Source organism: Mytilinidion resinicola (assembly GCF_010093595.1).
Source record: "Mytilinidion resinicola strain CBS 304.34 unplaced genomic scaffold BDZ99scaffold_5, whole genome shotgun sequence".
NCBI lineage: Eukaryota > Fungi > Ascomycota > Dothideomycetes > Mytilinidiales > Mytilinidiaceae > Mytilinidion > Mytilinidion resinicola.
The window spans coordinates 654,982-682,976 of NW_022985441.1; the positions used below are offsets into that span (position 1 = coordinate 654,982).

At 53.4% G+C, this 27,995-nt stretch overlaps 9 protein-coding genes across 9 annotated transcripts; 3 read left to right on the forward strand and 6 right to left on the reverse strand.

The window, feature by feature from the left end:
• Window positions 1–19: 19 nt before the first annotated feature.
• On the reverse strand, window positions 20–4,906 carry BDZ99DRAFT_568260 (uncharacterized protein; the record flags this gene model as incomplete). The annotated part of the gene is made up of 7 exons (XM_033727769.1): window positions 20–1,018; window positions 1,075–1,366; window positions 1,430–1,671; window positions 1,725–1,939; window positions 2,011–2,097; window positions 2,162–4,152; window positions 4,221–4,906. The coding sequence occupies 7 exons, from the start codon at window positions 4,904–4,906 to the stop codon at window positions 287–289; spliced, it is 4,245 nt and encodes a 1,414-aa protein (XP_033579959.1). The 3' UTR covers window positions 20–286.
• Window positions 4,907–5,449: 543 nt separating this feature from the next.
• BDZ99DRAFT_568261 (uncharacterized protein) lies at window positions 5,450–6,556 on the reverse strand. Its single transcript, XM_033727770.1, has 2 exons — window positions 5,705–6,556; window positions 5,450–5,639 (listed from the first exon to the last, which is right to left on the reverse strand). The coding sequence occupies exons 1-2, from the start codon at window positions 6,301–6,303 to the stop codon at window positions 5,537–5,539; spliced, it is 702 nt and encodes a 233-aa protein (XP_033579960.1). The 5' UTR covers window positions 6,304–6,556; the 3' UTR covers window positions 5,450–5,536.
• A 345-nt stretch (window positions 6,557–6,901) lies between these two features.
• BDZ99DRAFT_437772 (uncharacterized protein) lies at window positions 6,902–9,176 on the reverse strand (the record flags this gene model as incomplete). The annotated part of the gene is made up of 2 exons (XM_033717597.1): window positions 6,902–8,590; window positions 8,640–9,176. 2 exons carry the CDS (start codon window positions 9,174–9,176, stop codon window positions 6,902–6,904), a joined length of 2,226 nt encoding a protein of 741 aa, XP_033579961.1.
• Window positions 9,177–10,126: 950 nt separating this feature from the next.
• Window positions 10,127–15,977, reverse strand: BDZ99DRAFT_247409 (DNA-directed RNA polymerase II largest subunit). The gene is made up of 5 exons (XM_033713645.1): window positions 15,731–15,977; window positions 15,520–15,676; window positions 15,397–15,467; window positions 10,411–15,332; window positions 10,127–10,357 (listed from the first exon to the last, which is right to left on the reverse strand). Exons 1-5 carry the CDS (start codon window positions 15,860–15,862, stop codon window positions 10,342–10,344), a joined length of 5,298 nt encoding a protein of 1,765 aa, XP_033579962.1. The 5' UTR covers window positions 15,863–15,977; the 3' UTR covers window positions 10,127–10,341.
• Window positions 15,978–16,453: 476 nt separating this feature from the next.
• Window positions 16,454–18,542, forward strand: BDZ99DRAFT_247420 (WD40 repeat-like protein). The gene is made up of 5 exons (XM_033713646.1): window positions 16,454–16,675; window positions 16,724–16,785; window positions 16,844–16,932; window positions 16,980–17,120; window positions 17,224–18,542. Exons 1-5 carry the CDS (start codon window positions 16,606–16,608, stop codon window positions 18,305–18,307), a joined length of 1,446 nt encoding a protein of 481 aa, XP_033579963.1. The 5' UTR covers window positions 16,454–16,605; the 3' UTR covers window positions 18,308–18,542.
• A 460-nt stretch (window positions 18,543–19,002) lies between these two features.
• Window positions 19,003–22,239, forward strand: BDZ99DRAFT_496096 (uncharacterized protein; the record flags this gene model as incomplete). The annotated part of the gene is made up of 7 exons (XM_033723425.1): window positions 19,003–19,112; window positions 19,170–19,590; window positions 19,649–19,893; window positions 19,940–20,026; window positions 20,090–20,119; window positions 20,207–20,402; window positions 20,465–22,239. The coding sequence occupies 7 exons, from the start codon at window positions 19,003–19,005 to the stop codon at window positions 21,992–21,994; spliced, it is 2,619 nt and encodes an 872-aa protein (XP_033579964.1). The 3' UTR covers window positions 21,995–22,239.
• A 779-nt stretch (window positions 22,240–23,018) lies between these two features.
• BDZ99DRAFT_486395 (Aldo/keto reductase) lies at window positions 23,019–24,226 on the reverse strand (the record flags this gene model as incomplete). The annotated part of the gene is made up of 4 exons (XM_033722772.1): window positions 23,019–23,399; window positions 23,469–23,629; window positions 23,746–23,989; window positions 24,062–24,226. 4 exons carry the CDS (start codon window positions 24,224–24,226, stop codon window positions 23,019–23,021), a joined length of 951 nt encoding a protein of 316 aa, XP_033579965.1.
• Window positions 24,227–24,367: 141 nt separating this feature from the next.
• BDZ99DRAFT_568267 (NAD(P)-binding protein) lies at window positions 24,368–25,477 on the forward strand (the record flags this gene model as incomplete). The annotated part of the gene is made up of 2 exons (XM_033727771.1): window positions 24,368–24,921; window positions 24,992–25,477. The coding sequence occupies exons 1-2, from the start codon at window positions 24,751–24,753 to the stop codon at window positions 25,475–25,477; spliced, it is 657 nt and encodes a 218-aa protein (XP_033579966.1). The 5' UTR covers window positions 24,368–24,750.
• On the reverse strand, window positions 25,343–27,902 carry BDZ99DRAFT_556137 (uncharacterized protein; the record flags this gene model as incomplete). The annotated part of the gene is made up of 4 exons (XM_033727176.1): window positions 25,343–26,345; window positions 26,393–27,444; window positions 27,626–27,735; window positions 27,789–27,902. The coding sequence occupies 4 exons, from the start codon at window positions 27,900–27,902 to the stop codon at window positions 25,675–25,677; spliced, it is 1,947 nt and encodes a 648-aa protein (XP_033579967.1). The 3' UTR covers window positions 25,343–25,674.
• Window positions 27,903–27,995: the final 93 nt, after the last annotated feature.

Sequence of the window (27,995 nt, forward strand, 5' to 3'; positions counted from 1 at the left end):
ACCTGCCACCATGACAATGCGCCAACGCACCTCATTGATTGGAGCCAGGCAGTGATAAATCCACATGCCCAGACGTATGGCCTAGTACTGTACACTTGCCTAGCACCGCTTGAGGTCTTCCAGCATGTTATTGTAATCTATGAAGTACCAGCTTTGGTAAGCCTGATAGCCCGCCGGGCCACCTCAGACGGTGTTGAACTGCTGAGTGTACCACTGTTTTCAAGTCCAACATCTCTAGATGAGCTACCTGAACCGATCCAGATTGTCGAATTGCGGTATGCCCTATCTACTGGCCTATGACCCCAAGCTGAGCCCCCAACCAAGTCGCCCCGCGTCCTCTCTGCGCCATGTTTCGTCTCTTCGAGGCTATCACAGCGCGAGGATCGATGAGACCGCCTTGACGGTCTTGCAACACGTTTTTACGGAACGGCGTAGTTGGCGCCACACCCCCGACCCCATAGTTGTCTGGGACCGCCGGGGCCGGCCACCTCTCGGGCCACTGGCCTGTGACCGGAAGGCGTAACTGGATCTCATTAGGGAGGGTTCCGGGCGCTGGCGGATTCCCGACAGGATCACGCCGCTCCAGCCTCAAGGTGTCGCGATTCGCAATTGATGGCAGAGGCGGCCTAAGTCTTTCGATAGTTATATTCTCTTGATACCGTGGCAAGTCCGTGCGCATGTTCAGGCAGTTGTTGATGCGGCGCACGAGGTCGCCGGCTGAGGGCCGATCCTGTGGCCTCCAGGACAAACAGGCCGTTACTAGCTCTTCCAGGTCGAGCGAGTAGAGCCGCATCCCCGAGGTCGCGCGGGAAGGCATGTAATCCATGGCGTCGAGTGGGTGGGGCTGTGGGAGGTCGTCTGGGTGCGGGTGGTTGTGTGATATCTGCGCTGGCGTAGTGACGAGGCGCATGATGCACCATATAGTCATACCGAGCGACCAGATGTCGGCACGCCCCCGTCCTAGAGCGTCGCGGTTATTTTGAAAATCGGCGTGATCGTTGGTCAGGAGGTCGATCTCCTAGACAGAGGCGTTAGGGATGAGTGCAAAGGGGCTGAGCTGTACGTATGACTTACCGGCGCCGTGAACCCGCGGGTCCCGCCCGCATCTTGAGTATAGTCCCAGTCGGGGATGAATCTACCTAAGCCGAAGTCACCTAATACAGGCTTGTTATAGTCCTCAAATGGGTAGCCAGGAGTGTTTTCGGCCACGAAGATGTTCGCCGGTTTGATGTCGAAATGGACAAAGGGTGCTGGATAGCCATTATCGACGCCATGGGTAAGGGTTCTTCCACACTCCAAGTGCCAAAGCGCTTCGGCCATCCCGCGCAATATGTGCCATACGTAGAGCTCTGGGATTTGGTCGTCACTACATCGTATGTTAGCGACATTAACCGTCGTTGTTTGATCGTGATTGGCCATATAAACTTACGCCGCGGCCCACTGTTTAATAAGGTCTTCTAAAGTTCCGTAAGGGCAGTATTCGAAGAATATGCTATGTTGAGTCGACAATGGCCGGTCTACTCTTGCGGGAACACGGAACATATTGTCTCCACGGATACCCACGCAATATCGGATATTCAGCTGTCGAATCTCCCGACAGTTGTTAACCTCCTGTATGGCTTCCTGGTCGCCTTGAGGTCTACCAATCCTCATAATCTTGATAACCACTCTCTGTACCCTGAGTCAGTTTACCCAACACGGTTTGTTCGTCGAGTGACACTCACATCTACGATATTGTTCCGTGCATCTGTTTTGACATAGAGTCTGGCAACACCAAAACCTCCAGCACCCAGCATCTTCTTGTACGTCCAAGTTCTCTGGTCTCCTTCGGCGTTAAGTGCTAAAAGTGCCTCTGCCGCACGATCTCCAAGAAACCGGAGTCTCAACCGGTCTGCTCGGGGCAGATTCGCTAGTGGTATATATGCGTCATACCACGCAGCTTCACGAAGCAATACCATAGTCAGCAAATCGTCATTACGTCTCTTGAATAGGATCTGACGCTGGACATACCAATAGGGTCTCCTGGATCTTCTGGGCGGCCCACCCGGCAAACATGCTCAATGCGCAGTAATTCTCTGTACGCTCTGTACCACGCCTCTTTGAACCCAGAGTTAGATTTTGGCGTCCAAATCTCTCGAAGAATACCTGGGGTTACACATACCGTAATCGGTTACTGCGGGATCATTGTTTCGAATCAGCACCACGCGCCGTCTGATGTGGTTTAATACCGCCCGCGGCAGGTCCCTGGGCTCCGGTATTTCCGTCAATCTGTGAAGCCTATCGCCCGCTTCGAGTAGAGCTTCCATAAATCGACTGGCTGAATCACCAGAAGAACCAGAAGAACTCCCTCCACCCCCTATTCCAAACCCCCTTCCTCCTCCGTTACTTTGATCATCGGAAGAACTGCTAGAAGAACCGCCAGGAGGCTGATCACCACCACCTTGTCTATAAGCACCACGCACAGCAGGAGCTTGGCCTCTAACAGCAGGAACTTTACCTGCAGTGGGACCTTTCCTTGCTGCTCTGCCCTCCGCCCGCGCTCGAACCTCATTCAACTGTACCACCAAAAGCGCCATGAGAGCCGCATGGTTCTCATCGCCCTGAGCAGGCCGAATGTCCCCCACGTCCGCTGGGTTCTGCGCCGCGATTTGCCTCGCGAAATCCTCAAGATCAGGATCCAGCCTCCTCAACATTTCTTCGTCATACAAGTCAGCGAGGTTGAGGAGCGGTACGTTGTCGTCGTCGGCGTTTTGGTTACTTCGCCCTTGGCTGTTTCCGTCTTGACCACTTCCAGCATCATCGCTCAGCCCCTCCGCCCGCATCGCTACGATACTCTCCTCCAACGCGTTTAGAGCCAGTGCGTACTCCATCATGTCCATTGCCCTCACAGCCGCAAAATCCGCTGAATTCTGGTTCGCAAGCCCCCTCATAAAAGTCTGCAGATGCTCGGGCAGCTGGGCCAGATAATCCGCGTTGAACAAGTCGTTGAAAAAGATTGAGTTCGGGTCTTCGGCAGGTCCTGCGCCCATCATTGACCATCGAACTGCCGCAACGGCGCTCGCTAAATCCCGCAAGGCGGTCTCGTATGCGTCTCGCTCCATGGCTTGCATGGCCTCGAACTCGTCCGGGCCCTGATTCGTGAGCCCTCGCGCAAAAGCCTCGAGGTTGGGAGCCAGCTCGTTCAGGATTTCGGGTTCGTATAGGTCGGCGAAATTGATATTTGCGTCACTGGGGCCATCGGAGCTGCTCTGGCAACCTGCGTAGACTTGCCCCTGTCCCTGACGAATATCTATAACAGCGTTCGTCAAGTCGGTCAAGGCGTCTCTGTATTCTGTTTCGTTCATCGCCCGCCTGGTCTCGAAACTGGCAGCATTCGCATTTATGATCCCTCGAGCGAAGTCCCGGAGATGCGGGTCCAGTATCGTCAAAACATCCGGGTCGGTAATGTCGCTGAGGAGGAGGGGGCTTATACCCGAGTCGTTGTCGGGGTCGCCCAGCTCCTCGTGAATCTGTTGGACGACATGCGTTAATTCTCCTAGGCGAAAGCGATACTCTGAAGGGCCCATATTCTGTAATGCCCGGAAGTCCGCAGTGTTCTGGACAGTGAGGCCCCGAGCGAAGCTCTGGAGCTCCCTGCGCCTGTGTAGCAGGTAATGGTGAAGAATCGCTGGGTTGTGCAGGTCAGCGAAGTCGAGGTCGATAATGGTGGGCGGATGGTGCCACAACTCGTCTTCGTCGTTTTCGTTTTGACCTCCTCGATCATTCCCATTCCCCCTAGACTCATCCTGCGGCCAATCGCCACCATCGTCTTCATGTACTCCCCCTTCTTCATCATCTCTTTCCCCAGCTATTAGAGCATCCTCAACGTTCCTAGCTCCATCATCCCCACCATCCCCATCATACCCATCATACCCATCGTCCCCCTCATCCCCATAATCCCCCTCATCTTCATCCTCCACAATAGCATGCCACGTCCCCTCATCCCCAACAGCCTGCCAATCCAGATCCTCCACAGGGGCCAGAGCAAGCTGAAGCGTAATCGGATCGAGATGTGCTCCATCGCCAGCCACCAGGGAACTTGAATCGTCGCCATCACCACTCCGTCTAAACAGCGCCCTCGGCTCCCTCAAACGATATCCCGCCTCGGCGAAACTACCTCCCTGCGTCAGCCATCAGATCAACCCTCAACGCCAAATCCACACCCAGAGGGTCACACGTACTCTAAAAACCCCAGCCCGTCATCTCTACCCCCCAACCGCGCATCGTCCAAGAACCCAAGCCCATCGCCGCCCCTATCATCCCGGGCAGCCGTCTCGCCCATCTCAGCCCGCCTCGCCGACCTCCGCCTCGCCGCCTCAAACCTCCGCAAAAAGTCCACATCCGCCGTCATCCCCCTCGGGCTCTCCGGCTCCTCCTCAATCGTCGGCAGCCCCGCCCTCCACGCCCTCGTCGCCGTCTTCGGCGGCTTGAGCGCTGGCCGCCGCTTCTTGATCCCACTCCCACTCCCCTCCCCCTCCGCCCCGCCCTGCTCTTCCCGCCGCCTCTTCGCCGCCGGCTGCGTGTGCCCCACCCACTCCGCCGCCCGCTTGCGCCGCAGCGCAGCGACGTGCGCGCGGTCGGCCTTGCGGTCGATCAGCACGGCGGTTGCGAAGCGCCGACGGCCCGTGGCGGGTTCTGCGGGTTCGTTGGATGGGGGAGAGGGGGAGCGCATGGGGATGTCGGAGGAAGGGGAGGGGGAGGAGATGTCGCGCATGCCGTCGCCGTCGCCGTCGCCTTCGCCCATTCCTACGTCTTTGCCTGCGTAAGGGAGGTCGTCCAGGGTCGAGAGGGTGGAGTGGAGGCGGTCGAGCCAGCTCTGGCGGCGCAGGGGGGCTGGAGGCCGGCGGGGAGGCTTGCGGATGGGCATTTTGAGATGGGGTGGGGGCGCTGAGATGTTTGGAACGAGATTCGTAAACGTGTTGGAAGGCGGGTTGAATACCTTGCGTGGATGGTTTTTTTTTGGTTCGTGGGGATATTGAGTTTGTGTTGTATTATCTGGTGCGTAGAAAGGGGTGTTCAGAAGCTTGCGACTTAATTCGAGCGCGTTCGTAAGCTGAGGGTAGTGATGGCGAAAAAAGGATGAGCTGTAGGAAATGTGTAGAATAGCTAAGCTTGAGAAATGTGGTGGGTGGTCACCTCGAGTTTGCTTTGTTGGCCGCATATACAAAGGAAAGTGTCACATATCGATGGCCGGCTTTGGAAAGGCGCTCTCAGAAACGGGATTTCTTTGTTCAAATTTCGCACTTTCATAACCTGATATTGAAGGAATTGAGAAATGCGAGTTGTGAAAAGCCTGTCTAGATACTTACCCGGGGGTGTAGTACGGAGGCCAGGAGGGAGAGGTTAGGTAGAATGTCATTCTTTGTTTAGAGAGCAGCACACTAGAATAAGGGCATGGTAATGATATCTACGGCCGTGGGGTGTACATACGGATGGATTATTGCTTTTAGATTAATAAAGTTAGCTGGTGGGATAAGACTCATTCTCGTCTTTTTGCTCAATCAACCCGTCTTATTCCCACCACTCTCGATAGTCTCTGCTCAAGTCCGTAGACAGAGTCATGCATGTCCGCGAGGTCTCTTCCAAGGTCTCTCACCATCCTTCAGTAACCAGTTAGCACGCTTCTCCCTCTGCCTCCACCCCAAAGACCCAAATTCACACTTACATCGCAACGTCCCCAACCTCCTTCGCAATCCTCCTCGTCTCCACCCTAGCCAATCCCTCCAGCAAATTCACAACATCATTCTTCCGCCGCAACCACACAAACCTCTCCCGAAACCCACACTCCCTGTAATCCGTCCTATAGTAATCCGGCCACTCAACCTCATCCTCATCCGCATACCCCTTCTCCTCTCGCGCCAACCCCGCCCTATCCCTCAAAAACGGCCGCTCAAGCGCCCGAAACTGCCGTATCATATGCTTGATCGTCTCACGCATGACCCGCAACGCCACGTCCTCGTCCTGCGAGTGGCCCCTCGTAAACGAGCGAATCCCAGCATCTTTCTCTCGTGTGCGACTCCCCACGCTCTTTCGGCGGTCGCGGCGGCGCGCACGCCGCAGATGGGTCCGCTCTTCGTAGAGGCCCTGCTTGAGGTTCGAGAGGTAGTCGTGTATTTCGGTGGGTGCGCTGAAGAAGGTAAGGAGGTTGCTCCAGAACACGTTGAGGAAGGTTGCGAGTGTGAAGGCGAAGCTGATGAAGCCGATGACGGTGGACGCGAAGGAGATGGGGGCGAGGGCGGAGTTGGTGGAGAGGGTGACGCCCATTGTCGGTCAATAGGACAAGATGGGGAGAAGAGCACGAGAAACAGGCGAACGAAAGGTGTGTGAGGACTTGAAGAGACTCATGCGGGAAGACAGAGGGTATTGTGGGGTGTGTTTACACTTTCAAGGACGCCTCGGCGGACCGTTCGGAAGTATGACGGTGTCGCGCTACCATTTAGTGTTCTAGCAAGGTGATGCTTGCTTATGGTGATTGGTCATCCAGGACATTTTCATATTGCATGTTCTGGAGTTCAGATGCTGCAGCGAGGATGAGTGTAGGAGCAATGAGAAGTTGAAAAAGTTAAGATGCGAACGATTCGTTTAAACTTTGGTTGAATCCTTTGTGCTGGTAAAAAATATGCAGGTGCACCGTCCTTAGTCGCTTCCAGGCAGGGGCGGATCAGTGTACGTAGAGTCATGCGCTCTAAATCGTATTGATAAGTTGGTTCCAAAAGGCGCTGATATGTTCGTCGAAATTAATCCGAGGTCGGTTCAACGATGGCGGGAGGAGACCACGAGTAGTTAGTTGAGCGATCACGTGATACATGGCAGACGTGAGGTATGCGAAAACGAGTTGCAAAAGACTGACAACATGCGGAGGTCATTCCAAGGTCGTTTTTTCAAGACTGAGACCCATCTCAAGCGCCTCGCCGTGCATCAGGCCGTACACATATGCTTCGCCAACAAGCTGATGGTTGCCGTTGGGAAGCCGACGCAAAACAAATGGGACTGGCGCTCCTGCGAGTACCCATAGCTCATCGCCCAGTTGAAGAGAGCGCGGTCCGGTGCCAAGGAACTTAGTATGAGTCTTGAATAAACGGCGCATGGTTCCCCCGCCATTATCAAGCTCGTGCTGGAGTTGTGCAAGCCCGATGGGAGAATACGTCCCGTTGAACATGCTCTCTACGACAGATGTCAACCGCTGCTTGTATGCTCCAATATTGTAAGGTGATCCCTCGGGCTCAGCTGAGAGCAGCGCATGCCATTCGGGGTATATTGAAGCAGAAAGAGGATTATGCTGAGGCTGAAAGTCAATGTCGCTGGACCAGGGCGTCAATCTGTGTCGTATTTGCAGATTTAAGATATAATCAACAAACATCTCCCCGGCCCTAGTTGGAGCCGGGTGCTGGCGTGCGTAAGTGTTCGTAGTCAAAGTCCTCCAGAGAACCTCGACGCGTGAAATTTGCCGATAGTTGAGTCGACAGATTCGATAATAGTCGTCCAGTCCGAGTGCTAGCCTAACGATGCTGGCCCAAGGTGCGACGGGATCTTGTGATTCTTCTCGCATAATGGAAGCATTATCGATTACATCTAGTAAATAGCCTTGAACGGGGAGTAGGCCATTGTTCATTGCAGCCATGTCTGGTGCCCATGAGAGCTTGCCGGAAGCTTTCCAAAGTTTCATTTGCACAACTCCTCGAAACTTGAGAGGATATGGCTTTATGGCGACAGAGTAGTCCGGCACCCATGATGGAAGGCTTGGTATCTTGGTCCGGGAGCGATCTTCTTTGTGGCATAGAATATCCAGGTCTTTGTTTGCTATCAAGAGCGCTCGTACAGTTTCAGTGTACACTTGCTGTACTGTTAGCTTGTAGTCCGCGGCTAGGGCTTTTGGCTGGGTATTGAATGGGAACGCCTTCCTGTCCGCGAGTCCGAGAAACGCGTAGACTTTATCCCTCGCATCGGTAGACCCGGAGAATCGATGCGTGTCGAGAAGAACGCGAAGTGATGGTTTTCGTCGTCGAACGGCCGAATGCGGTACGAACCGGCCTGAAGCAGCTACCTGTATCCGCGTCCGATCTAGATAGAACGATGACATGTCAACTTCTGCCTTTGACTTCAATAAGTTCTTATACACCCCTGGTGTCTCTCTGACAGTGGCAACATGTCTCAGCTTCTCGGTCGACAGATGATGGTACCATCGGCTCTTTTTGATAAAAGCTAAAGTTTTGGAGAGCTTGTCCCATGGAAGGGTATTTTGACCACATACAAGAACCGCGGTTTTAGCTAGAGCAATCTCTTGGACAACCCATGCCCTTTTGAACCATGGTCGGTTGATGAATGCGATGAATCCAAGCCAATTGAAAATGGATAGGTGCGAGATACCAAGCTCTTTGAGGCATCCCTCGTCTGCATAAAAACTCGTGTAGCTTGCGGAAGCCCAGTGGGGTTCGGGGATCGTTGATATAGCGTTGATTACAGTTAATGCATCAGATGTAAATTCATCCTCTTTCCCAAGCCATACTATCACTTTTTGAGCAGCTTTGAACGTTTCTGCCATGAGGGCGACCTGTCATTTCGTTAGAAAGCGCTCTCAATATAAGAACCAGAAGAAACACCTGAAGGTTCCGCTCGAGGATGTTTTTCTGATCAACACATATAGCATCAATCCAAAGATAACGAGACTCGGTAATTCTCTCAGTTGAGCCAAGAGACTTGCAGAGCATTTGGAGGGCATCTTTGAGATTTGCTGTGACAAAGATGCTGGAATCGTCGCAGATGATGGGATAACGGCGAATTCGTCCGGAATCCTCAGGAGCGTTTGCTAGTTCTATTTTCTTCGAGGAATACGGCGGGCGAGACAGGCTATTTGATGTTGTTGTTGGCCTTCGTCCCTTTGAGGCTGGTAATGAAGCCCGTGAGAGCTGAGGTAAGGGGTTTCCCCAAGTATAGCTTAGAGCGTCGAACGGCGGGGCATCTCTAAGCTCAAAGGCTCTTAACGAGCATGATACTTTACTATCGTCCGAAGGAGACAGTTCCAAGAGACGTATAGAGGTCGCTGACGGCAATGGCGCATATTGATATTGTCGAGTTCGTAGGGTCCAGATTTGGGAAAACCGCGACCGGGCGTTGATGAAGAATCTGGGACTCCTCATAGGGCTCGCAGTAATGGTTCCAAAGCCTTTAGAGGCGGTATTCTGGAGTAATAGTTCATATGTAAAGAAGGCGGAGGAGGTGCAGGAATTGTTCCTGGTCTCAGCTTCAACCATCCATGCGGAAATGGGGCGGACAGCGGTGGCGGTGCATGGTCAAAGCGTCAGCCAAATTGATATTCAGGGCAGGTGTTTCGCAGATCACCTTGGGCCTTCTACGGAGTAAAGACGCGATGATGTCTCCAGGTAAACGTAGTGGAATCAGAACACTTCCCCAGGTGAGTAGCGATGTTAGAGGTAGTCCAAAGACGTGTGAAGTTCGTGAAAGGATATGAACCTTGGAAGGACTGCAGGCTGTAAGTTGTGTTTTGGGTGACCGGCTCGCTCACAACTCTACCGAGGCAATTCATCATCACACTCAAAACAACCTTACTTATCGACAACTTTGTCATTTCATTCAAGTGTATCAAGTGTATCTCGCTACTTCCTCATCATCCCTCCGCCCTCCCATCTCTCTCCCAGCCATTCCCTCATCCCCCATCTCCAAGGAAAAAGCCCGTCCTTCACCGCATCGCAATTTAGCCTACGGGCAGAGCGCGCATCCTCGCGCAGCGCATATCAAGCTCTAAAGCCCACCAATGCAGAAGCAAAAGCTCAAAACAGTAAACGCCAGATCCACCACCCCCGGCCTCCAGGTGCAGCAAAGCAGGCTCAAAAACGCCAAGAAAGTGCAAGTTGACACAAATTAACCCGAGCCTAAGCAAAAGCACGAGAGAAAAACCTCGAGGAGAATCGGAAGCCGGAGGCAGTCGATGTCGGGTTCGAGGTATAGTAGGGAAACGCAGGCAAGCAAATTTTGGGGTAATTCGGGGTGTTCGTTCTCGTTTTGGCTTGAGTTTGGCTTGAAGGCAGAAAAATTTATGATGGTACAGTTGAGGAAAAGAACACTCCGGCCTAACGTGGGCCTAGCGAAAGGTACGTGGGACCGAGCGTTTATGTTTTTTTTTTGGTAGTGGCTGTGTCGGTCTTTCGTCACGGAAGATGACTTTGGCGCACACCAAAAAGAATTAGCCAAATGAACAAGCAAAACGCTGATTATACAAAAAGCAAGATTTGAGTCTTACGGGATGATTCTCCCATAGAACGCCTGGCGTACGGAGGTGAATCATCACTGCTTCGGTGATCTGGTAGTCATGTCAGCAATGTCTCCAGGAATTGAGGATGTTGAGGTGCTTACGTCGGGGAATAGGTGGGAGAGGTAGGCGACCACTTCGGCGACGTAGCAGAGTACGGCGCGGGGCCTGGAGATGTGGGGGAGAACTTCGGTGAAGTCGGCGAGTAGCTACCAGCGTTCGCGTTTGGACTCGTCGGACTGTACACGGGGCTGGTGGGACTGTAGCTGGGGGAAGTAGGCGAGGTTGGCGACCGCCTGTCGGTTCCTCTACCTCCGAATTGCGGACTGCTAGGGCTGTACATCGGAGACGTCGGGCTGTAGGCAGGCGACGTTGGTGAGTAGTGTGGCGAGGTCGCGCCACGACCCACGTGGTGTGCCGGTGACGTCGGGCTGTAGCTTGGAGAAGTCGGAGAGTACGAGGGCGAAGTCGGGGAGTAAGATGGTGAGGTAGGCGAGTAAGACGGGGAGGTGGGAGATATCGACGAGCCATTGGCGCCGTAGGCCGGCGAAGTGGGCGAATACGTCGGCGACGTGGGTGTGTATTGCGGGCTGGTCGCGCCACCAAAGGCAGGAGACGTGACGCCAAAGCGAGGGCTGCTGATGCCTGGTGAGGTTGGCGAGTATCCAGGCGAGGTAGGAGAGTAGCCTGGAGACGTGGGGCTTGTGCCGAAGGGACTCGTCGGCGCATAACCAGGACTTCGTCCTCCTCCGTAGGGGCTCATGCTGCCGTCTCCAAATCCGCTTCCGCCATACACACTGAAGCCACCCTGGTCCTCTGTTCCAGGTTGCGAAATCGGCGAGAAGGATGCTCCATAGTCCGGACCAACCATACCGCCACCTTCGTAGGTTGGCGAGCCAAGGTCATACGGAGTAGCGGCACCACTATCAGCGTAGCCACCGATACCAGCACCAATGCCGCGCACGTGGGAGTTGTCCTCAATCATAGTGAGCAACATGGCGTTGTCCATGACCATTTCGAACTCGCCAGTACCCATTGGAGCGAGCTGGCCAAGCATGATGTTCTCGGAAACACCTCTGCAGTCGTCGAGCTCACCGTTTCCAGCTGCATCAAGTAGGATTTCGACTGTCTCTTCGAAGGAACAACGCATGAGAGCACCAGTCTCGGCACGATTGATGCCATGACGAGTGATGGCCATGAGAACACCACGTGCAGTCATGATATCAACCAAGAGCGCCAAGTGACGATGATTGACGTACGAACCGTCGAACGACAGCACTTGCTTCAACTCCTTGAGCAGGGCCGCCCGAGTAGCTTCAATACCGAAGACCCCAAGAATTTCCACAAAGGAATTTGAGTACGTTCGGTAAGGGTCGATGCCTTCGACGGCAAGGACCGAGGCAAGCGCTGTGCCACTAGTATCGAGAATCCATTCCTGGCAGACGGGCTCATCTCTTGTTTTGATGATTGAACCGTCCTCTTTAATGTGAATGCGCTCGTCGGTTCTAATGAAGGCTTTTTCGATGCCTTTCACGCCACGAAGACTGACTTCGTCAAGCAAGTGCATTTCAAGCTTCCTCATCCAACGCTCATCACGGTCCTCCTCATCATCCTCACCGCCCTTGAAGACGGTATCATAGATGAATCGGACACGGAGCACCTGCGTGTCGGCATTGTCATCGCTGAAAATAACTGCCATATTTGGAGCAAAGTCCGCCTTAACCGTAGCAGCAACCTCAGCAATGGAAATACTCTTGTCAAGCAGCTTTCTACGATCAAGAATGATGCGAAGCAGCCACTTAGATTGGCGTTCGTAGTCGGTGTTGTCTTCAGGGATCATGAAGTACGAGTCTACCATGTCTGCGTCCTCCTCTACAACAGTCGACTGTATATCGGGGTCATAGTAGAGTTCGCACGAGTGGGCAAGAGAGCGGAGGGTGGTGTGTTCGATACGGCTTCGCAGGACCTTTGCTTGTTGCTGGGTGGCACTGGGATCTTCTTGGCAAATCGTCATCGATGGAGTCTTGATGTTAGTGGCGACGTTAAGGATTTCCTTGAGACGCGGAACACCGAGCGTCACGTTCTTGGACGACACACCAGCAAAATGGAACGTGTTGAGCGTCATCTGGGTAGCAGGCTCACCAATAGACTGTGCGGCAAGAACTCCGACCATCTCTCCGGGAGCGACGGCGGCTTTGAGGAATCGATCCTGGGTTTCACCCAAGACGCTCTCGAAAGCCAGCTTGTTGAGCGAGTACTCAGTCACAAGACGCTTGAAGGCAAGGCGCGACCGGAGTTGGCACTTGAACAGCTTCGTCGCGCTATCCTGGGCCTGAATAGAGAGAGGATCATCGCCACGAACGACCACCAGCCGGTCGAGCAAGGCTTTGACTTTAGTGATGACCTCGATAGGATGAAGATCGCTCCGGGCACCATCTTTGATTTTGAATGTGTTCTTCGCAGTCTCAATTATGCGAACAATGTTGAGCGGCAGCTGAAGGTCTTCGTTGTTGTCATCGATACCTTCTCGGCAGAAGTCGCGGTCCTTGCAAAGCTGGTCCCATTCCTCGTCCAAGTGTCGCTGCACATCGACATCGCCAGCGATTTCTGGTGCAAGCTCAAGGATATCTGGCGAAATTGGGTACTTGCTCTCCATGACGTCGACGCGATATCGTTCCTCGAACTTCGAAGTAGAGCAGCTGATCATGTCGACCTTCTGCTTCTCAATGCACACACCGTCTAGGCCATCTTCTCCGTAAACAAACTCGACAATGTCACCGAGAGAATTACGGACAGTACCATCGTACTTGACCATAACATCCTCAAGAGCCTTGACCAGCCTACGTTGAATGTAACCAGTCTCAGCGGTCTTGACAGCAGTATCGATCAGACCTTCACGACCAGCCATGGCGTGGAAGAAGAATTCAGTTGGCGTTAACCCTCGTAGGTATGAGTTCTCAACGAAACCACGAGCTTCAGGGGAATAGTCATCCTTGGTGAAGTGAGGCAAGGAGCGATACTTGAAGCCGAACGGGATGCGTTTCCCCTCAACGGACTGTTGGCCCACGAGCGCAGTCATCTGCGAGATATTGATACCAGAGCCCTTTGACCCGGAATTCGCCATCTGCTTGGCATTGTTCGAGTCTTTCAAACTCTTTTGAGTCCTGTCACCAGCGACGTCACGTGCCGAGTTCAACGACTTGGACACCTTGCTCTCGAAAGTCTCACGAACGTTCATGCCTGGCAGGGCTTCTAGTTCGTTCTCGGTCGCCAACTTCGTGACTTTCTCGACATCGATCTTTTGCGTCGTGATGGCGTCCTGGATTTGCAACGAGGTCGCAGCATCAGGAATGGTATCGCCAATGCCGATGCTGAATCCGTTGTGTAGGAGCCAATAGTTGACGATGCGCTGGGTGGCATTGAAAAACTTGACAGCGGCTTGCCAACCATACTCATTGTAGATGATGTGAATAACACCGCCGGCGCTCGCACCAACAAACGCCTTCTTGGGAAGACCGAACATCAGTTCACCTCCATGAATGAGAAAGCCCTCATCTTCGAGAGGGGACTTGTCACCGGCATCCAGGCGCGCTAGGTTGAGTCCTTCAGGAAAGATCAGACTGCAGATCTGTTTACCAGTCCACCTGGGTCGGGGCTTCAAGATCGCAGGTGGAGGGATGAGTCCATCCCACTCTGGAACCCACAGCATGATGTTCATAACCATGTCCTTGGTGAGGAACACGTCGCGACGGCACATCTTGTAGATACCACAGAGTGTGTCTTGTACAATACCCATGAGTGGGCTGTTTCGCTGAGGCGAGACAATGTTCAGGGGGACCATGCACAATCCTTGCACCTCGGCACGAGTCTCGTCGCTCTGTGGGACGTGAAGATTCATCTCGTCTCCGTCGAAATCGGCGTTGTATGGAGAAGTAACAGACAGGTTGAGGCGGAAGGTCGAGTATGGCATGACCTTGACTCTGTGACCCATCATAGATTCCTTGTGCAGAGACGGCTGCCGGTTGAAGATGATGACGTCGCCGTCTATGATATGGCGCTCGACCCGCCACCCATATTGAAGTCGAATATCGTCCAGACGCTTGTTGTGCTTCAAGTCTATGCGTGTCCCGTCGCCTTTGATGATGTAGTTTGCTCCAGGATGATCCATTGGGCCCGTCTTCACCAAACCCGTCAAAAAGCTAATGTTGAACTTTGTCACGATCTCCGGATACGTCAGGATTTTTGCAATGGATCGAGGCACACCGACTTCATCCAGGGAGAGATTGGGATCGCCAGTGATGACGGTACGAGCCGAAAAATCAACACGCTTTCCCATCAAATTGCCTCGGAGACGGCCTTCCTTTCCCTTTAAACGGCCTCGAATAGTCTTGAGGGGACGGCCGGACTTCTGCAATGCCTGTGGGACGCCCGCAATGTCGTTGTCCATGTAGGTGGCGACGTGGTACTGGAGTAAGTTTTCATACTCCTCGGTGATGTGCTGAGGCGAGGCTTCCTGAATGCACTCTCGTACTCGACCGTTCGCGCGGATGATATCGCCGAGCTTGTAGGTCAAATCGTCCTCACCGCGCATACCTTGGCCGGTACCATCGACGGAGATACTAGGGCGAACCGGTGGTGGAGGGACTGGGAGAACGCTTATGATCATCCACTCTGGTCGCGCATAGTCGGCGTTCAAACCCAGAAGCTGGAGGGTGTTATCGGACAGGATCCGGAAGATGTTGAGCGCGTCCTGGGGAGTCAAAGGCTTCTTCTCGTCACCCTTTCCATCGTCCTCGTCGCCTTTCTTTGCCTTGAAGGTCGCAAACAGCTTGAGACCCTCCTTTCGGATGGTGTCGGGCTGCTTGTTGCCACAACCGCCATGCGCTATCTTCGCCGATCCCTTCTTCTGGTCGTCATCGGGCAGTTCAGCCTCGCAGGTAGTCCTCGTCTTTGACAGTCGCCATATGGTGTCGAAACGCCGCTTCTTGTCTCGGATACGGAGGGCTGCGGCCCAGTCGGGATGGTTCTAGATAGCGTCAGCATGATCAAGGCAAGGCATCACCAAAGTCTGCCCGTAAAGGTAGACTCACGTAATCCGCCAAAATCAGCCCACAGTTGTGGCAGACCGTCTCCAGGATCTTCTTGATCTTGGTGATGTAGCCTGTGGCGAAGTCAGTAAGAAAATCTCATCGGAGCAGCGCAATTTCCCTTACCAACATGGAAGACGGGGATGGCGAGTTCGATGTGGCCGAAGTGGCCTGGACAGGTCGTGATATCTTCCTTGCACGTCTGGCAAGTGTACATGCGGTCGATGGTGCCGAGCTTGGGATCGTTCAGGCCACCCTCGCGAGGCTTCTGCTTTTGCTCATCCTACACAAGGTCAGTATCACCGTCGGATTGGACCTGCAGGTGATAGACGCTTACCATAGTCTCAGGATACTCGATGCGGACGACGGAAGCAGCCTTGATCTCCTCCGGCGAGTACAGGCCGAACTGGATCTCCTTGATGGTGCGCAGCGGGCATTTCGACGCAAGCGCGGTACCTAGAGGCGCCATGACTGCGGTTCGGGAAGAGAAGCGGATGCGGTCGGGTGTTGAAGTGGGCGCTGGAGCGCGTCGTGAGCGTCAAAGACTCCACCCAAAGCCGGCCTGGCAGCCCTGCCTCTGGCACAAGCACCTCCGCCTTCGCGACGGTTCGCGGGGCTTCTCGTTGTCGCGATGGCTCGGAAATGCTGCGGGTATCGATGGTGTCGGGTTTGCAACGGGCGCTGGATGCGCGGAGAGGGTCAAAGAACGGTGGCGGGAGTCTTAAAGGAAATCAAAGGAGCAGGATTGCGACAGGCCCAGGGCGCGCAGCGGCCGGCGACCGGGTGACGGCTACGTGGGGCGCGTGTCTGCGTCGGGCGACGGCGACGGCTAGACAGGCGCGATGGAGGACAGACGCGCTCACTGATGGAAGTGAGGCAGTTCGGGGTGATGGCGGTGGGTGGAGGATGGAGGATGGAGGAGGAGACGAGGATTCAGCGTCTCCTCGTCCTTTGTCGCCGCGCGGGCTCGTGCAGGGGCGCTAGCGTCTAAAGGGCTAGCGTGCCAAGCCGAAACATCATTTTCGAACAGAACAGCCACGAAGAGAGCCGGCAGCAGAGCAACACCACACAGTTCACGGCCGCCTTCACTCAGACGCGTTCGCCGTCGCGCGCCGCCGAAGATGCTAGCTGCGCGCGTGGATTGCCCCCCCATCCAGCCTCGTTGCCCACTTCCATCACCCTGCGGAGTCGCCGTCTAGCGCGCCCGCCGCCATGAACCTCTCCCTCGTCGACCCCTTCGTCCTCGCCCAGGACTGCCCCGAGGCGCTTACTGGCAGACTGCGTACAGTCCACCCTGCCGCGCGTTTCGAATGCGACTGACTCATACCAGGCAGCGGCCACTCGACTTCGATTCGGTTCAGTCATCGCGGCGACCTGCTCGCTTCCGGCCGGGTATGAAACGCTCGTGGGCTCCCTGCACGTCGAGGCGCAGCACTGACCTGCCACACAGCTCGACGGCATCGTCGTCATATTCGACATCGAGACCAATGGCGTTGCGCGCAAACTACGAGGCCACACCCGGCAGGTCCAGTCACTGAGGTTGGTGCCATTGGAGAATGGGTAGAACAGGGCTCACAACATTACAGCTGGTCTGCCGACGATCGATACATCTTGAGCGCATCGCAGGACTGGAAATGCGTGCTCTGGGATTTGAAGGATGGGTCGAGAGTGCGGACTGTCCGCCTCGAATCGCCCATCTTTATTGCGGAGCTACATCCTAAGAACCAGTATGTTTCCTAGTCAATCTTCGGTGTCCCGTCGTAGGCCTGCGCACATAAACCTAGGGTGAAGTGACTGAAGCGAGCCTTTTCCATTGTTGACACCTTTCAGCCTACTATTTGTAGCTGCCTTGTTCGAAGAGCAGCCTCTCCTAGTCGACATCTCCTCCGAGATCCCTCAGAAACTCGCCCTCCCCTCCGCGCCTCTCCGACCTCAAATCGAGCGCGACAATGCGACCGAGAAGCAAGCGGCGCAGGACGCAAAACAGACCTCTACCGTCACGGTCTTTACGCCCTCTGGAGACTACATAATATCAGGGACCAACAAGGGCTGGATGAACATAATAGACACCTCAACGCGCCAAGTCCAGTATTCAACCCGTGTAACGAGCCATCTCATCATCTACATACGAACAACCTCCTCAGGCAGCCACATTGTCGTCAACTCCTCCGACCGCATAATCCGAACCTTCAACCTCCCTGATCTCGCAGACCCTTCCCACTCTTTTGACACCATGCGCCTGGAAGTCGAGCATAAATTCCAAGACGTCGTCAACAGGCTCTCCTGGAACCACGTCTCCTTCTCCTCAACAGGGGAATATGTCACCGCGTCTACCTGGATGAATCACGACATCTACGTCTGGGAGCGCGGCCACGGCAGTCTGGTCAAGATCCTCGAAGGGCCGAAGGAAGAGCTTTCCGTGGTGGAATGGCACCCACACCGCCCCTTTGTTGCCGCGGTCGGCGTAGACTCCGGCCGCGTCTACCTCTGGTCCATACTCACGCCCCAGCGCTGGTCAGCTCTGGCCCCAGATTTCGTCGAAGTCGAAGAGAACGTTGAATACGCTGAGCGCGAAGACGAATTCGACATTCAGCCGATCGAGGAGCTTCACAAGCGCCGCCTGGATCTCGAAGACGAAGACGTGGACGTGCTGACGGTTGAGCCCGGCAAGACTGCTGAGTTCCAGCCCGGCGAGTTCAGAATGCCTGTGCTTCTGGATATCGAGGGCAGCGACTCCGAGGACGAAGTCGTGGCTGTTGGAGCGGGGCAGTTCCGACGGAAGAGCCCTGGTGCAGGGCGGGATTGGATGAACGACGAGACGCAGGCTAGTGGGGATGAGGCGAGAAAAGCGGCTACCGCGAATGGATCCGCGAGCGCTAGGTCGAATGGGACGAAGAGAAGGAGGGCGGAGTAGTAATGTGCATTGTCAGTGCTTAGAGGGCTCCAGCGACTGTTCAAATAGCTCAACGGAAAGAGCTTTCATCACCCTTGAATATCTCAAAATGCATTGAAGCACCCTAAGCAGTAGCATACGTGTATGCACCCACGCCCATCGATCAATTCACAGCCACCCAAAAGCCCTAGCCGCAGATTACGAGCTAACGGTACAGTAAGTTTATATTGAGACGGTCCGGTAACAAAGTGGTATACCCTCTGCACGTGAGGGCCCGTCACTCGGCGGAGTTGTTTAACGTCCACAACTCTATTCTTCCAGTACTAGATCTCTATCTTCCCAAAGAATCCATTGTTTCCCATCTTTAATCCTTTGATCGTTTGCCATTTCGCTTAGGTGATAATTTGGTTATTATTCAGTTGCCTGTTGATTTCTTTGTTCTGCCACTCGACCCTGCTCTACTTTTCTTTGTGTTCTTGTTCATTCCAACAATGTGCGCCCTGCCCGTTCGCCCTGAGGCAGAGAGCTACCTGGAGTTCTTTGAAACAGACAAAGCGTATTGTTTGCTCTTATTAGGGAAACATAAGACTAAGATGGCAAACCATCATTCTACGCGTTTCGAATTTTTTGACGCTGTAAAATAATCACTCTTTCTAATTTCCCAGATTGCGACAACCCACTTTTAGCAGATTTCCATATTTCCCCGAGCCGACGCGATGAACCAGGGTCAGGGTCAAGGTCAGCCTGCACAGGATCCTGAAGGACCCAAGCAACAGGGAGTACACTACAAATACGGCTTCAATGCTTACAAGGCCGCACGAGGAATGTGAGCACCTCCTCATTATGTTAATTTCTTAGTATATGCTAGCTAACTTCTTCCTAGTACTCATTGGAACAAAACACAACTCAAAGTACCCTACAGGCAGTTCAAAAACCTTACAGAACAAGAAAAGCGGGGATGGAGGCGACGAAGCACCCGATTCATAGCTGATCATCCGGTTCTTGCTGCGCAACCAGCTGTTCAACCAGTTGCACCCCCAGTCCCACCCCCAGCTGGACCCCAAGTCCCACCCCCAGCTGGATCGCAAGTCCCACCAGGCGCACCAGGCGGACCAGGTGAAGATGTACTTAACATTGGACCACCACCCCAATCACCACAACGAACACCTTTAGGCGTACTAGAGAATACTGCGGATGATCTCCCACCTGGGGATTGGAAGTACGTGAAAAGCGTTGGGAAAGGAAGTTATGGCGAAGTTGATCTCTGGATTTACACGGATGAGCAGAACAATACAATTCAGGACGTAAGTTAGTCATCATTAAAGATTTCTATTTGCTAACTCATAGGTCGCTTGATATCAGCGCATGGCAAGGAAGCGTGAACTGACTCGAGATCCCAACAATCCGCATGAACCATCCCCGGGGGTACATAACATAACTAGCGCTGCTCTTGATGATCCTGAGGAGCCGGAGCCGAAAGAAATTACGGTCCTTCGTGAAACGCGACCCTGGCTTCATAGGAATATCCCAACAGTGAGGGGTCTGTTCAAAACCCAGAAGAGCCTGTTGGAACCGGGTACCGCCAGATCCGTCGTAATAAACGTTTGGTAAGTGAACCTTATCCAATTTAGAGCAACCTAACAAATTTCTTAGGACTACTTACATGAATTTTGCGCAGTATGGATCTCTCGGGAAACTCCTGGACGATTATATAGAGTCTTCAACTAAAAATTCACCGGCGTAAGTTCGATCCGATTGTTGTCTTCTCAGTATTCTTCTTGCAACACACTAACTTATTCTCAGTCCCGTTTACTTCCCCGAGGTATTCGTATGGTATGTCTGGAACGCATTGGCTGAGGCGTGCTGGGTACTGTACTGCCGTGGAAGACTCGCGCTCGGCTATGAACATACATATCCAAGGTCCCACTACCAAAAGCTTGATCCTGAATACCTTGGCTGGGTACATGCAGATATGAAGCCTGATAATGTCCTCCTCGATGCGCCGAAAGAGAATGATACATATCCAGGATATCCGGTTCCAATATTGGCAGACTTCGGAATAACGGACGATGATACGGGTCCATGCTATGGAGGCACATGGGCCTATGCCGCACCAGTGAGTATTCTATTACCCTCTCATTGGCGTGTCTACATTACTTTGCTAATCAAGAATTCTAGGAACAGTTCCTCGGCTGGGCCGACACAAATATCAGGTTTTCAGTCAGGCAAGAAAAGGACACACCCCCGGCCCAACAGGAAATCCAGGCCACAGACCGGACCATGGTATGGGAAATTGGGATGATCATCTGGTCGATGACTCGTCTCAGCGACGGCATGTACCGTACTAATCACCCCGGTCACCCCGATCAGCAATATGATAACCCATACAATGCAACGCCGCAGGCCCCAGATATGAGGTATTGGTACAATATTCAGTATTGGACGTCCGTTCGGAACGACTGGGCGGGAGCCAACAACAATACTACCGAAACTATAAGGCCCGTCCCGGACATACCTCGATTCGATCAAATGGGCGAGGCATACGAGAACGCATACAATCCTCCGGACCCCAGCGAATATGCGGACACGTACTCCGCGCGTCTAACGAAGCTCATGATGAAATCGTTGGGCTATGATCAGAAACAGGATCCACGAATCAGACCGTCGTTGTGGGAGCTAGTGGTCGAGACTCGACGAGCATTGGTGGACTGGGAAAACAAGACGCCGGCCCGAGATAAGCAACGAGAGGAGCTGGATAGATGCCTTCGTATCCGTCACCTCCCGGAGAATAAATACCGTATTGGTCGGCGTGTGATGCGTGGGGCAGGTGGAGGTCCTGGAGGTCCTGGAGGTGGCGGAGGTGGCGAAAATGGCGCAGGTGGCGGTCCTCCTGAACCGGAGCAATTGTCAAGAGACCCGGAAGAAATCCCTGAAAGCGAGGCTAATGACCATGCCCAGGGTCGTGTCCAGGCTGCTGCCAACCCACAAGTCGGAAATGCAACACGTGCTAGCAGATCGCCAAGTGAACCAGTGAGAAGCGGCACGAATCGGCAGAATGAGGGAGAAGAAATCCCTAGAAGCGAGACTAATGACCATGCCGAAGAATTTGCTACTTGGATACTTGCCCAGTATCGTGCCGAGGCTGCTCCCAATCAACAAGTCGAAAATGCAACACAAGCTAGCGGATCGCCAGGTGAACCAGCCAGAAGTGATACGAATCGACAGGATGAGGGAGTTGGTGACCAGCCTGTTGGCGATGGACAGCCTGTCCACAAGGGACAGGCACCCTCACTTGGCCCACCTTCTTGGATATGGTCTGATGCAGATGGAGGCTACTGGCATTGTAGGGAATTCAACGCTATAACAGGGGTCTATGAAAGGAAAGTCGAGCTGGCTCATGTTCGCCGCCGCCGTCAAGAAGATCTTCGCCGTCAAGCACAAGAAGCCATGAGAGCTCTTGTCACTTATACTAATAATCGTCTTGTGCGGCAGGCGGCAGAGCAAGCGCCCGTCAATTCCGGCTTACCGTCATCCTCAAATATTGGACTAGCTCCTGGTACTGGCGCTGAAAGCTCCAACGTACGGGCTATGGGAAAGCGTAAACGGACCGCAGGAGAAGCAGGAAGAGGCAACCCTGAAGATGATCCACAGTTTGACCCTCAAGCAAGCGGTATCCCCAGAAAGCGGAGAAACCTAGGGAAACAATGAGAGGAGAAGGTAGAACAAGAGAGCTTGGAAGCAAATCAGGGGCCGTCCAGAGTGGCGGTAGACTTGAACCTCAACATGGCCTACAAATGGATTATGCTCCTCAGCACCTATTGGAGTTGATGAATAACATGTCATACTTGATCAATGCAGAATTATCACAGCGTCTGAATGAAGAGATTCAAGAGAAGGAGGCGAGGGAAGCGAGGGAGAAAAGGATGCGCGAGTAGCAGGGCGGTCAATGTGAGTATAAAGTCTTAAGTAGTGCCGTAAGTAGTGCTACATAGACATACTCTTTAATATCATGTTGCACTTTTATGTCGAGTTTATAAGCGTGCAGGGCGCGCGAGTTAGTGAGGACGAAGAAGCCGCTGCCGGGGGCGGTTTAGGTGAATTCGGCGGTCAGGGTGGGGACGGACCAGGTGGTGAGGACGGGGATGCCGTGGCAGGTTTGTGTGCCGGTGGGGTCGTCGTCAAAGGCTATGAGGAGGGGGGTGGAGGGGTTTTGGTGGAGTTGGCGGCGCGTTTCGGCGCGGAGGGTTTGGGAGGTTGATGTGAGGGGCGGAAGGGAGAAGAGGGCGCGGGTTAGGGTTAGGGGGAGGGGTTGGGGGAGAAGACTGCCATACTGTGAAGTGTTGGTAGGGTTGATTGAGAGGGTTGAGACGTGAAGTTTGATAAATGCAGGTCAGTGACTGTGGATACTTATTTGAGCCTCGGTGTATATTTAAGATAGTCGACTAAGTCTTTAGCTCCCGCTATGCGTATTCCCGTTGCCCATATGTTGGCCCGGAGACTCGGGTTATGTTGGAGAACGGGCAGAAGTGCGGAAACTTCACTGCCGCAAGAAAGCCGGGTTATAGATGTCCCTCCGTCTTGACACTCAATTCGCATATTCAACTTAAGTCTTGTATTTTCTAAGAAGGGCCAATACGGCAAATCCGGGAAATAGAAGTAATACCGCGCCGAAACTTTCACTAGTTATTCCATTCAAAGTCTCAAGCACTCACCGCCCTATCTGCATCTAACTCTACAGCCCCCCGATACTTCTAGGTTGATACTTCTCTTCTAAATACTTCACATCCTCATCACTCAACTTCACCCTCAAAGCCTCCACGACCTCTTCTACCCTTTTCTCACTATTCAATCCCATAATCGGCGCACATCCCTTTCCCAAAACCCACGCCGTAGCCACCAATACCATACTAACCCCCTTCCTCTTCGCCACCTCCTCAACCCGCCCCAAAATCTCCATATTCGCATCCCCAAACCACGCCTTCGCCTTCCCATCCGCTTTCTTCCTCGCGCTCCCTTCATCCAGCGGTTTCGCAAGCAGCCCCCTGGCCAGCGGTGGCCACGGAATCACGCCCACCCCCGTTGCCTGGCAGAACGGCAGCATCTCGCGCTCTTCCTCGCGTTAGAGCAAGTTGTAGAAGGGCTGCGTGCTGATGAATGGGGTCCAATGGTTTAGGATCGCGACGTGTTGGAGCTGTGCAAATTTCCAGGTGTGCATAGAGGAGGCGCCAATGTAGTGGACTTTTCTGGAGCGGATGAGGTCGTGGAGGGCTTGCATGAATTCCGGCGAGGGCAGTTTCGCGGTCGAGACGGTGGATTTGGAGGACGTCTGGTGGGTGTTAGTCGCTGACACTCACTGAACAAGTTCTTTGGGGAAATGTAGAAAGGGTGAACTCAAAGAGGGCAGAAGGGCTGATTGGAAGAGAGAATATACGTATTGTTTGCAACTTGGGGTCTCTTACCAATATAATCCGTCCTCAATTTCTCCAAACACCTATCCAACGCCTCAAAGACATTTTTCCTACTCAGCCCCATCTGATTTACAAGCGCTCCGTCATTCTTCGGCACAGGTCTCGAGTCATCGCCCATAACTGGATTGAAGGTCTTCGTCAGAATCACTACTTTACTCTTTGGAACCTTAAACTCTTTCAGTGCTTTGCCGATGATGCGCTCGGAGGCGCCGTTGGAGTAGGTGTCTGCTGTATCCTATGCGCAATTCCTTAGTATAGCCTCGTCTTGAATAGCTATAAAATCTGTATTGGACTCTGCTCAACTTACCCAAGTATTTATCCCCAAATCATACGCCTTCTTGATCACCTTCAACGCCTCCGGCTCATCCAGGGTCCACGGCGAACTTTCCCATTTACTCGACCCAAAGCTCATGCCCCCCAAAATGATCTTCGAAACCTTCAATCCACTGCTCCCAAGACGCATGTCCTCCATGTTATTGTACATTTTGGTATAAGACTTCCCGAAAGCGTACTTTTGCAGAACCTTCAGAAATTCTAGTAAAAGTGACTAAAGCATGAATGTAAAACTATTCCCGCGTTACCTCCCCACTATACACCCATGATATTATCCCTTCCCCACCCAAACTCCATACATCCACAGCAATTGCCCGGTCCGGGGTGCATAGCACTATTGGCCGTCTACTCGGCCATTTCTCCACACACCGGCCTTCTCCCTGAACCACTGGTCACCCCTCCACCGGCCATCTCCCCAACGCGTCGCGCCCCGCAACGCGGTCTTCACACCTACGGGGCAAAAAAATGGGCCAAAAGGATACTCGACGGCAGATACGACGGAATCCAACCCCGTGCGTAAAGGTTAGCCAGTCTAAATAGATACCAAACATCGATTAGTTTCGGGAAGAAAACAAGCCACTTCGACATCCAATTCCACATCACCTACAGTTCCTACTTGCTCCCGTCTCACACATCTCCAAATAAACCAGAGCACCTACACAAATGCCAGCCCAACTCTCTCACCCACGTTGCGCCTACCACAACCGCAACAATGGGCTCCTTCGAACCCAATCCCACACCATCCTCATAACCGGCGCCGGCGGCTTCATCGGCCAAGCCCTCGCCGCCGCCCTCCTCGACGCTTCCCCAGCCTGCGACCTCCTCCTCGCCGACGTGATCTAGCCATCGATCCCCTCCCCCCATCACGCCGCACGCGTCACAACCGGCCGAAGCAAACCTCGAGCTCGGCTTAGCCGTGAACATCGATTCGCGCCGCCTCGTGCTGGACCACCTGCGCGGGCACCAGCTCAGCGAGCGGACGATCCCCGTGCCGCAAAGCAGCTACGGGGCCGAGAAGCTGGTCGTCGAGACGCTGGTGTCGGACTACTCGCACCGGGGGCTGATAGACGGGCGCGTCGTGCGGCTGCAGACCGTGATTGTGCGGCCGGGGGCGCCCTCCGCGGCGGCGTCGTCGTCGTCGTTTGCGTCCGGGATCGTGCGGGAGCCGTTGAAGGGGGAGAGGAGTGTCTTGCCGGTGGGTAAGGATCTGGATGTGTGGGTGTGCTCGCCGAGCACGGTGGTGCGGAATCTGGTGGCGATGAAGGATGTGCCGAAGGAGGCGTTTGGGGTGAATCGGGGAAGGACGGTGAATCTGCCGGGTCAGACGGTGATGGTGGGGCAGATTTTGGAGGCGTTGGAGGCGGTGGGGGAAAGGAGAAGACGGCGTTGATTGAAGAGAAGCGAGACGTAAAAGTTGAGGCGATTGTGAGGAGTTGGCCTGCACGATCTGATACAAGTCTTGAGAAGAAGCTGGGTATGGTGGAGGATATTACGCTCAAGGAAGAAGTAGAGAATTTTGCTCGGAGTCTTGCGGCGTAGACATTGGTATTGCTTTTATAGATGGTTGTGTTTGTATTATAGAATATATCATAGAATCCCGAATCCAGCATAGTTGAATTCAAAGCCTGCGGAGTCGAAGTGTAGGAACGGCGTTGCTGCAAAATCGATCTCTCCGTCTTGGAAGCCGTTGGTAGCCATGGGACCATAAATTGAGTCCTCTCCATGCTGCGTACCATTCATTGAAGGATGACCAGCACCATTCATGTATGGCATAGTGGTATGGCTGTTGCCATTCGCTAGAAGCATATTCGGATAAGCTGCTGGACTCTTCTGGTGCTCTTTGGCAGCCAGATTTTCGAGGCCATCTGCCATGAGATGAACCAAATGCCATTTTCCTACTGCCGTGGATCGAAACTGCTGGACCAGCTTGGCGGTGAGGTCGAAGACTATTGCATCTTCGATATATTGTCCACTATGTTGGGCCGCAACTTTGAGAAGGAAAACGCAGGCGAAAGCGGTCATGGTATGTAAATAGTGGGGAATTCCCACTAGGGAGTCTTGGAGGTCACGGTCCGTGAGAAGCAATTCGACGATAGAAGTCGCGGCAGAAACTGCGGCAACAGCGGAATCGTGGAAATAGCTGGGTACTGGAGAGTTCTTCAATCCTCTGAAAATGTGAGAGTGCAGATGCAGCTTCGCAAAATGATGATGTAGCACGACCCCTTTGGTGGGAAACTCTCCGATGTAGTCATGTTGTCCTGCTGATTTTTAGTAGCGAATTCAAATTCAAGCCAAAGGAACTTACGTTGAAGATTAGTGGACCAAGTCCCCATCCACTGGTCGATCTGACGACTAAAATTGGCAAGCTGCGTGGCAAAGGCACATGGAACGGGCTCGCCAGTGTCTGGGCCAAACAATTCCCGCACATTGCTTAGGATAATTAAGAGCGCTAGCTGACTGATCATGCGTTTGTCGCTCTCGTTCGCCACTGATGATTTCAGGAAGGCGTCCCACCCCTCAATGGCGAAATCTTCGCGTACGATGGATGATCTCCCGTAGAGTATCGATAAGTGATGGTCGCATATGTAGAGAATATACCATATCCGGAGGCAGTCAGCTGCTTCCTCGCTGTCTTCTGCTACGACCCGGTGGTAGTTTGCGTTTAGGCTGACTTCCGTAGCTCGTCGTATTGCGTAACCAGAAAGAGTCCAGGAAATGTCGCTCAGCCAGTATGATCCGATGCACATTGCTCTGAGTTGATCGCGATCTATTCGTCGGTCAAACATTGAGGCGGCTATGAGACGTTGGAATTCACGATTGCAGGTTCCGTAGAGGTGGTTACTTCCTGGATCATGGAGAGCCGCGACTGTGCAGATACAAGCTGTTAAGATTGCAGAACCTCTCCGGAGGCTCTCGAGGTCCCTGTATTTGCCCCCGATTCCGTACATAAAATGGTCGAGACGGTTCTGATAGAGATGAAATAGACGCTCGGCGTCCTCTACGCCTAGCTGACCATTGGAAATGAAGTCATTGATCACGTGGCTGACACCATTGGATTGCGGAAGTTCAGGAGTCTCAGTCGGGTTGTCTGAGCGAAGTGCGCGGAGTCTGGTAATCTGGTACAGCGATTCAATGGGTACGTGCGGTAGGGCATCATCTCGCGGCGAGACTCTTGGAGAATTGTCGCAAGAAGGTCCATGGTCTTCACGGTCAAGGACCTCGTCAGGAGGTGAGAGCGCGTGATTGTCCTGATTAAGTGTTTGTAATCGAGGAATGGGCGGGAGCGACAACCGGTTGAGAACTTCTTGGAGGGCTGAGTGGATCTGCTCCAAGTCGGTCCCTACAACCGTTTTCCACCTATCAACTCAATCAGTATCGTGTGACATATAGTGAAGCCTACAGCGGTAAGACGGGCCTCGATCGATCTACGAAGGGATAGAAAGGAGGCATTACGGGCACGTGAACGTCTTGGTAGGAGCATAATGTTGGAATATGCTCCGTTAATGGCAGCAAGCTTTTATATCTTGATAACACTTACTGGAATCGCTCATCAATGAGAGTCTGAAGACTCTTGTTCAAAACACAGGACAGATTTCGTTCAGTGCACCTTTTACACGGTGGTCCGCTCTCGTCCATGATGCATTTGATCTGTCATGCGCGAGTCAATACAAGAAAGTCAACTAGACAGGGGCAGTCTCAACCTTCTGTTTTCGACAAGCCGCGCACGCCTTCACCTTGCGAGAAATCGAAGGTTGAGATGTTAGGTGGGTCTCAGCGGCCTCTAATGTCCGTCGGCGGGACGCAGCTGGTGACATATGTTCTTGAGGACTCGTCTCCACATGCGCAGAAGTTGGGATGGTTTTGGCATTCGCCTGGAACCATGATCGTTTTGCCATGACGGAGGTAGA